Source organism: Triticum dicoccoides, chromosome 4B (genome assembly GCF_002162155.2).
Source record: "Triticum dicoccoides isolate Atlit2015 ecotype Zavitan chromosome 4B, WEW_v2.0, whole genome shotgun sequence".
In the NCBI taxonomy this organism is placed as follows: domain Eukaryota; kingdom Viridiplantae; phylum Streptophyta; class Magnoliopsida; order Poales; family Poaceae; genus Triticum; species Triticum dicoccoides.
In genome coordinates this window covers 60,148,486-60,158,470 of record NC_041387.1, presented here as the reverse complement: position 1 = coordinate 60,158,470, position 9,985 = coordinate 60,148,486, and the positions used below count along the sequence as shown (strand labels likewise).

Genomic DNA, 9,985 nt, shown 5'->3' with positions numbered 1-9,985 from the left:
CGTAACTAACTCATTAGCTACATTGCTTGCAAGGCTTATAGTGATGTGCATTACCGAGAGGGCCCAGAGACACCTCTCCGACAATCGGAGTGACAAAACCTAATCTCGAAATACGCCAACCCAACATGTACCTTTGGAGACACCTGTAGTACTCCTTTATAATCACCCAGTTACGTTGTGATGTTTGGTAGCACCCAAAGTGTTCCTCCGGTAAACGGGAGTTGCATAATCTCATAGTTACAGGAACATGTATAAGTCATGAAGAAAGCAATAGCAATATACTAAACGATCAAGTGCTAGGCTAACGGAATGGGTCATGTCAATCACATCATTCTCCTAATGATGTGATCCCATTAATCAAATGACAACACATGTCTATGGTTAGGAAACATAACCATCTTTAATTAATGAGCTAGTCAAGTAGAGGCATACTAGTGACTATATGTTTGTCTATGTATTCACACATGTATTATGTTTCCGGTTAATACAATTCTAGCATGAATAATAAACATTTATCATGATATGAGGAAATAAATAATAACTTTATTATTGCCTCTAGGGCATATTTCCTTCACATGATCCACTCATTCTTGATGTGGGGCTGCGCTGCATGTCCTCTCGTCCTCGGTTCCAGTTTGATGCTTCCTGGCTCCTTATCGACGGCTTCCGTGATCTCCTTGGTTCTAGAATCTTTGCTCTCCTCTCGACTCATCATCGCTCTTTCAGTCCTATGGATGACTGGCACTTCTGCTCATACTCTTTGCGCAAGTTTCTGTGGGGCTGGTCTTGTAATCACGCGGTGCAAGAATGCAGAGACAAAGCGCTTCTCGTGGCTCAGATAGAGGCTTTAGATGCTCAGGCCGACTCTTCTGGTCTGTCTGATTTGGAATGGACCTTTCGCTTTTCCCTTGAGCAATCTCTGGTGTAGTTGCATCGTCTCGTAGAGGCTTACTAGCGTCAAAGGGGCATGATCAACTGGATGCTTAAAGGAGACTCCCCTACTGCTTATTTTTTTCCATTGCAAATGGTAGGAGGCGTAGATGCACGATTGATAGTTTACTGATTGATGGGGTCAGGGTTTCAGACCAAGCAATCATCATGAATCATATAGTCCAATTTTCTCCTCCCTCCTCTCTGCCAAACCTGATCAGGGCTTCAGGTTAGCTCTTGACTTTTGGGATCAAGGGGATATGGTATCCTCGGAGGAAAATAACGACCTTATGGTTCCTTTCTCTGAAGAGGAGATCTTTACCTCCATTTTCAAAGCTAACCCTAACCCTGCTTTCGGCCCGGACGGCTTTTCGATCCCTTTCTTCAAATCTTTCTAGCCCCAACTTAAGTATCTAATCTGTGCGGTTATCCAAGGATTTTGTTTGGGGACGGTGGACATCTCTAGGCTCAACTATGCGGCTATCTCCCTCATCCCTAAGATTAAGGGTCCGGAGCTCATTTCTCAATTTAGACCTATTGCACTTATCAATAATTTTGCCAAATTCCCTGCTAAATGCTTGGCCACTCGTCTTACCCCTGTGGCTCATCGTACCCTCTCACCTACTCAATCTGCTTTTGTTAAGGGGCGTTTCATTCTTGATGGGGTCCTTTGCCTTCACGAGATCGTCCATGATATTCACAAATCTAGTAGTAAGGCTGTCATTCTTAAGCTAGATTTCGAAAAAGCTTACGATTCAGTTAGTTGGGGCTTCCTAAGACAAGTTTTGTTAGCTAAAGGTTTTGATCGTATCATGAAGTTGATCATGGGCGGCCATACTACTATTTCGGTTAATGGGAAAGTTAACAATTTTTTTAAGAATTCTAGAGGCTTGAGGCAAGGGGACCCGACCTCTCCAATTCTCTTTAATTTTGTTGCGGATGCTCTAGCTAATATCTTGTCTAGGGCAGCGGAGGCCGACCACATTACTCCTGTTAGCTCCCATCTTATTCCACAGGGGATAACTCATCTTCAATATGCTGACGACACAATTATTATGGTGGAGCTCAGTGATCATTGCCTTGCCCACCTCAAATTCCTTTTGCTCTCTTTCGAAGCCCTCTCCGGTCTTAATATCAACTTCTCTAAAAGCAAGGTCATTATTACTGTTGTCTCGGATGACGAGGCGTTGCGTGTTGCTCGCCTCTTGAATTGCTCTCTTGGTTCCTTTCCTCTCAAATATCTTGGTCTCCCATTTCTTCCGACAAACTCCTTGCTAAAGACTTTGCTCCCACGGTGGCCAAAGTGGGCAAGCGTTATGCCCTGGAGGGGTAGATACAATACCCAAGCTGGTAAAGTTGCTCTGATTAATGCCTGCCTTTCTTCCCTTCCAATGTTCCTTATGGGATTCTATCTTCTTTCGATCGACACTCACGCTGGGTTTGACAAACATAGAGGTGCCTTCTACTGGAACGCGGCTGATAATAAACGCAAATACCGCATGATCCAGTGGGATTTGATCTGCAGACCCAAAAGCCTTGGGGGGTTGGGTATCATTAATACTCTTGTCATGAACAAATGTTTGATCATCAAATGGTGGTGGAAGATCATGTCCACCATCTTGGAAAAACCTCGCTGGCTTAACATTCTCAAAGCTAAGTATTTCCCTAACTCTAGCCCTATGTTTGCTCGTGCCTCCGGAGCGTCCCAGTTCTGGAGAGATTTTGTTAAGCTTAGGCCTACTTTCCAAAGTCTCGTCAATTTTGTCGTTCACAATGGCAGATCCACTAGATTCTGGCTCGATTGGTGGTGTGGCTCGACCACGTTGGCTATTGCTTTTCCTATTCTTTTTTTCTTACTGTCCTGACCTTGAGATCTTAATCTCTGAGCTCTCTTCCAATAACTAGGACCTGCAACTCCATCGCTCTCTCTCTCCCCTGAAGAGTTGGTGGACTGGCAGCGCCTTGTTGCCTTCTTCCTTGTGCTCTCGGAGGAGGAGGACTTGGTGGTGTGACCTCATTCTTCTTCTGGTCGCTTTTCGGTCAAATTGTTGTATGGTAAACTTATCTCGGGGTCTACTACTTCCAAATTCAAGTGGATCTGGAGGGCCCGTATCCCTCCTAAGATCAAGATCTTTCTGTGGCAAGCTTCTCGTGGGCGGCTTCCAACTGGTGACCAGATCCGCAAGCGCAATGGGCCTGGGTCGGATCGTTGCGCTCTCTGTGGTCTGAGAGAAGACACTATGCATGCTTTCTTCTCTTGTGTTTTGGCTAAATTATTTTGGTGCTGTATTAGATCTTGGTTGCAAGTCGCCTGAAGACCGTCTTCCTTCTCAGATCTTCGTCTCTTGGCTAATAATCTGGTTGGGGCCCAGAGGAGGATTTTCTGCGTGTGCTTTGCTGCGATGTGATGGTCTTTATGGACGACTAGAAACAAATTTACTATTGAGCATGTTTTCCCTGCTAAGCCTGCTGACTGCTTATTTAAAACTTGGGTGTTCTTGCAGCAGTGGAGATTATTGATTAAGGAGGCGGATAGGGATGTGCTTGATATGACGATTTCCAAGATCCGGGCTTCTGCTATCTTCCTATCTCCAACTCGTGTCGACAGTTAGGTGTTGCTGGCCCTATGTTGGCGTCTTTTGTCCCTCCGGCCTGCGTGCCGTGTACTGGCCTGGGAGCCATGTACGCTACTTTTTCTGCTCATTCGTGCTGGGTGATACTCTAAATGTTGTTTGTTTGTCCTTTCTGGTTGTTTAACTCTGACTGGTGGCTTTATTTATAAAGTCGGGCCTCGGCCTTTTATCTAAAAAAATGGTGTTCTAGTACATTGCTTTAATTGACTGGGCCTCTATCTCTTGGTTGGGGCGGCGAGACGGCTGTTTTGCCCCACTTTATCTATTATTTTGGTCCTACTTTCTTCTTTTTCCCTTTTTCTTTTGGAATTGATTTTGTGTACCTTCATGTGCATGAGGAGTGGCAAGCCGACATTAGGTCATGGGTGTACAATATCATTTTGTCAGAAAAAAATAGTGTCCAACTTTTCTAGAAACACAACAATACAGATGTGGCCGCTTACAAACACACATGCACGCTCACCATATGAACACACACGCACACACTACGTCTATAAACACTAACCTTTTCTCAAAAAGAGAAAGGGAAAAAGTCTCACTTTCATTTTCCAAAAAAAATCTTAAAAAATATATTCAAAAACTCCTCACTGTGGCCAACCAGCATGCGCCATGGGGCATAGCTGACTGTCCACCCTTTCACTCCGCCTTAATGTGTTTGATCTCTGAGAAACTTAAGCCGGAATGACAACTCGTAACTGACGGACATGTCATACCTCTGAAAGAATATCACCGACATCATATTAAGTCTAGGACTTGAACCCTGATGGGCAGACTCCATCACAAGAAACCTAACTATCTGAATATGCTCGTTTCGCAATAATAACTATATTAGTCATATATCAAAATTATGATATTAAAAAACTGTATGTCATGTATTTTTGACATAAATACAATTGTGCTTGCATGTACAAGGTCGTATGTTCAAGGAATATCAATTTCAACCATTTTTCTCTCTCCTTTCATAGCCTACAATTTTAGGTTTCAACCATCTTCCTACTGTTATTTCATCTCCGATTTTCTACTGGAAATGTAATGGCTCTTCTTAACCTTTTTTTCAAGAGTATGCCAAAGGCATATGTAACTTTATAGAAGGTAGAAATGTCATTTTTTGTTGTAGTTTCGCGCAAACATCTTGCTATATTACTCGAGCAGGAATTGTTGGTACAAGTGATGGATAATGGCATTAGATCATTTTGTTTTAGTACGCTGAAGACCCGTTGTGCTATACCGTGAGTTTGTATCGATGCTTTGGTATCTCATAATTATTTCTTACGTAGGAAACGACATCCCAGACGATAGTGAAGCTCTGATGGGTGACTTCGTCGATCTTTAAAGCTTTGTATAAGTCCGATTTGACCGTCAGTAGAGTGCGTGTGTGTGACGTGAGTGTGGGTGTATGCCACTATGCGTCCATATTGTAGTCGGTATTTCTAAAAAAATGTCTTTGGTTTTTATTCTTATGTTCCATAATCGCAGTTTTTTTTAACATAATACAGACACAAGCGCTCATATATACGCGTATACACTCACCCCTATGAACGCATACCCGCACACCTTATCCATATGACCACTTTCGAGAGACTGAGTTGGCATGTCATCTTGAGATTTTACGAAGTCATCGTAGGCGTCGTCGATGGGACCGTCTCCTTCCACCGAAAGCGTATCATCGGAAATCCTAAAAAGCGTGTCGTCAAAAATCCATCACCATTCTTTTAATCATTCAACCACATGTTGGTCGCTAATTGCAATTTCGAACACCAATTCTGAAAAAGTGAAAATCCTATCCACGATGGGGATGGGGTGTGTGCCCAAGTTTGCCTAGGCGGAGAGGCCATGGACCCATGGTTGTCCCGGGCCCAAGAAAAGTATCCTAGAGGACCAGAATCCAAGTTTTTCTTCGAAGGAGGGGGAAAAAACATCCTCGTCGTGTGGCTTCCCGGTGAGTTTGGTTCCTGGTTCGTTATCTGCCCACCGTCTCCCACCTCCGTCCACCGCCAGCCTCCATTTCCACGGCCAGCGCCACCAGGTGAGTTCACGGGGACTGAAGGCCTGCACTGCAATCTCCCAGCCCAGTATTCATCTCGTCCTCTGAAAATTCCAGCTGTTGCCTGCTTCTGCCGCCGCAGGAAAACGGGGCGCGGGCGGGCACCATGGAGCTCTGCTGCTCGGGCGTCGTAAGCGGCGGCGGCGGCGGCGTGGCCGGTGCAGGGACACCTCGGGCCCAGAAGTCCAGGACTTCTCCCGGGTTCCTGACCGCCCCGCCCAGGACGCGGCCGAGCAGCCGCGCCGGCTGCCGCCAGCTCGCGGCGCCGCCCTGCGGCGAACGCGTGGGCCGGCCCGGCGACGCGGGGAACGTCGTCCACATGCTCAGGTCAGCCGCCGCCGCCGACCCGGCGGAGGCCCTCGAGCTGTTCAGGTCCGTGGCGCGGCAGCCCAGGGTCGCCCACACCACGGAGTCGTGCAACTACATGCTCGAGCTGATGCGCGCGCACGGCCGGGTCGGGGACGTGGCCCAGGTGTTCGACCTAATGCAGAGGCAGATCGTCAAGGCCAATGTGGGCACCTTCTGCACCGTCTTCGGGGCGGTCGGCGTCGAAGGGGGCCTCCGGAGCGCGCCGGTGGCCCTGCCGGTGATGAAGGAGGCCGGGATTGCCTTGAACGCCTACACCTACAATGGCCTCATCTATTTCCTCGTCAAGTCTGGCTTCGACAGGGAGGCCATGGAGGTGTACAAGGCCATGGCGGCGGATGGTGTCGTGCCGACTGTCAGGACCTACTCCGTGCTGATGCTGGCGTTCGGGAAGAGGAGGGACGCTGAGACTGTTGTTGGGCTGTTGGGTGAGATGGAGGCTCGTGGAGTGAGGCCAAATGTGTACAGCTACACCATCTGCATCCGGGTTCTTGGACAAGCTGGGAGATTAGAGGAGGCGTACAGAATTCTTCGCAAAATGGAGGAAGAGGGGTGCAAGCCCGATGTCGTCACCAATACTGTCCTTATACAGATTCTCTGTGATGCCGGTCGACTTGCTGATGCCAAGGATGTATTTTGGAAGATGAAAGCGAGTGATCAAAAGCCTGATAGAGTGACCTACATTACTCTCCTAGACAAGTGCGGCGACAATAGTGACTCGCGGTCAGTAAGTGAAATATGGAATGCATTGAAAGCTGACGGGTATAACGACAATGTCGTTGCTTATACTGCAGCTGTCGATGCATTGTGCCAAGTTGGGAGGGTCGATGAAGCCTCAGGTGTTTTCGATGAGATGAAACAAAAGGGTATAGTACCTCAGCAGTATTCATACAACTCCTTGATATCTGGATTTCTTAAAGCTGATAGGTTTAACCGTGCTCTAGAGCTGTTCAACCATATGAATATTCATGGTCCTACTCCAAATGGATACACACATGTTCTGTTCATAAATTACTATGGAAAATCTGGCGAATCTCTGAAAGCACTTAAAAGGTATGAGCTTATGAAGAGCAAAGGGATTGTTCCCGATGTTGTTGCTGGTAATGCTGTTTTGTATGGTCTTGCTAAATCTGGGCGGCTGGGAATGGCAAAAAGGGTCTTCCATGAATTGAAAGCTATGGGGATTTCTCCAGATAATATCACCTACACTATGATGATCAAGTGTTGCAGCAAGGCATCCAATGCTGATGAGGCCATGAAAATCTTCTCTGAAATGATCGAAAACAGATGTGCTCCTGATGTTCTTGCAATGAATTCTTTGATTGATATGCTCTACAAGGCAGGCAGGGGAAATGAAGCCTGGAAAATCTTCTATGAACTGAAAGAAATGAACCTTGAACCCACTGACTGTACTTACAACACACTTTTGGCAGGATTAGGAAGAGAAGGTAAAGTCAAGGAGGTGATGCAACTGCTTGAAGGAATGAACTCTAATAGCTTTCCACCTAATATAATAACGTACAATACTGTTCTGGATTGTCTCTGCAAAAATGGGGAGGTGAACTATGCACTGGGCATGCTTTACAGTATGACGATGAACGGTTGCATGCCTGACCTTTCATCTTACAACACTGTGATGCATGGTCTTGTTAAAGAGGACAGATTGGATGAGGCATTCTGGATGTTTTGTCAGATGAAAAAGGTTCTTGCTCCAGATTACGCAACAGTGTGTACTATCCTCCCTAGTTTTGTGAGGAGTGGATTAATGAAGGAAGCTCTGCATACTGTTAAAGAATATATTCTTCAACCTGATTCTAAAGTGGATAGACCTTCGGTCCACTCACTGATGGAAGGGATACTGAAGAGGGATGGTACAGAGAAGTCAATTGAGTTTGCCGAAAACATAGCATCAAGTGGCATTCTTATGGATGATTTGTTTTTGTGCCCAATAATTAGGCACCTTTGCAAGAATAAGGAGGCTCTGGCAGCACATGAACTTGCCAAGAAGTTTGAGAATTTTGGTGTTTTGCTAAAAATTGGGTCATATAATGCTCTTATTTGCGGCCTTGTGGATGAAGACCTGATTGATATCGCTGAAGAGTTGTTCTCTGAGATGAAGAGACTCGGATGTGACCCTGATGAGTTTACTTACCATTTGATTCTCGATGCCATGGGGAAGTCGATGCGGATCGAGGATATGCTGAAAGTCCAAGAAGAGATGCATAACAAGGGATACAAATCAACTTATGTTACCTATAACACAATCATTTCGGGTCTTGTAAAATCAAAAATGTTGGACGAGGCTATAAACTTATACTACCAGCTGATGAGCGAAGGCTTCTCTCCCACCCCATGCACATATGGTCCTCTTCTTGATGGGCTGTTGAAAGATGGAAATGTAGAAGATGCAGAAGTTCTTTTTGATGAGATGGTGGAGTGTGGATGCGAACCCAACTGCGCCATCTACAACATTCTGCTCAATGGATATCGATTAGCAGGTGACACAGAGAAAGTTTGTGAGCTCTTTGAGAATATGGTGGAGCAGGGGATAAACCCAGATATAAAATCATATACAGTTGTCATCGACACCCTCTGCACAGACGGGCGGTTGAATGATGGCCTGTCTTACTTCAAACAGCTGACAGATATGGGACTTGAGCCTGACCTCATCACCTATAACTTGCTCATACACGGTCTAGGTAAATCTGGAAGACTAGAGGAAGCACTCGCCCTCTACGATGACATGGAGAAGAAAGGAATCGCCCCGAACCTGTACACGTACAACTCACTGATCCTCTACCTGGGCAAAGCGGGGAAGGCCGCGGAAGCCGGCAAAATGTACGAAGAACTGCTGGCGAAAGGCTGGAAGCCCAATGTTTTCACATACAACGCCCTTATCCGGGGGTACAGTGTTTCTGGCAGCCCTGAAAACGCCTTTGCGGCCTACGGTCGGATGATTGTTGGAGGGTGCCGGCCTAATTCGAGCACCTACATGCAACTTCCAAATCAAATGTTGTAACTGACAAGTTAGTTACTGTGTGAACTGCTTTCTGTATAGTCCTGTTCTATAATTGGGGAAATGATCAACCGTAGATAGTGATCAGCAGTGACGCATCTGAGAGTACTCCTAGATCGCATTCTGCACTAATGTACTCCCTCCGTTCCTAAATGTAAGTCTTTGTAGAGATTTCATTATAAACTGCATACAGATGTATATAGATGCATTTTAAGTTTAGATTCATTCATTTTGCTCCGTATGTAGTCCATTTAGTGCAATTTTTACAAAGACTTATATTTAGGAACGGAGGGAGTACGTACCATTTTTGCTGGCAGAAATTTATGCCATACGATACGCAGTTTACGGTGATCGTCTTCGCCCTCTTCGCTTTCAGTTTTTCTTCTTCTTTTGACTGCTTTTTCCCCAACTGCGATTGGTCATTTATATGCCATCTGCTTTCCTGCTGGTGTTCTCCTTAAGATGGTCGCTGAACTTGGACTTATTTGTTCTGGTAGTCAGTTGAGTTGGGGCTGTGGCTCGTTTCTCCGTTTGTTGATATGTCGAGGGCTCGAGGCTCTGTTCGGTATTATCCCTTAGGGTCCAGCTTATGACAAGTTGCGATGAAAACAAACGAAAGGGCAGAGAGGACTGATGATGGACCTGCACAATATCACAAGTAAGAGCATTACTAGTAGAACCCTCAAACCCTTATAAATAACTGCTTTTTTGCAGTTTGCGAGCAAAAAATCGCCTAGACTAGAACCCCTTAACCCTCAAACCCTTAAATTTTTTTAAGGGTCCAACCCTCAAACCCTCTCCCAACCTTCAGAAGTAAGGGTTGGGGAGCAAAACCTACCCCAACCCTCACTTGGCGGTTATCCTCGCGCCAACTCCCGCGCGCCCACGCCTGCGTCCGCTGCTGCTAGTCGCCCCCGCCGCCGCCGGCCGCCCCGTCGACCTCCAGCGCGCCAGCGCCTGCCCAGCCCCCAGCCGCCGGCCTCTCCTCCACCTCCT

At 46.3% G+C, this 9,985-nt stretch overlaps 1 protein-coding gene across 1 annotated transcript; it reads left to right on the top strand.

Annotated features, from left to right (window-relative positions):
• Window positions 1-5,481: 5,481 nt before the first annotated feature.
• On the top strand, window positions 5,482-9,230 carry LOC119295008 (pentatricopeptide repeat-containing protein At4g31850, chloroplastic-like). The gene is made up of 2 exons (XM_037573325.1): window positions 5,482-5,589; window positions 5,690-9,230. The coding sequence occupies exon 2, from the start codon at window positions 5,714-5,716 to the stop codon at window positions 8,990-8,992; it is 3,279 nt and encodes a 1,092-aa protein (XP_037429222.1). The 5' UTR covers window positions 5,482-5,589; window positions 5,690-5,713; the 3' UTR covers window positions 8,993-9,230.
• Window positions 9,231-9,985: the final 755 nt, after the last annotated feature.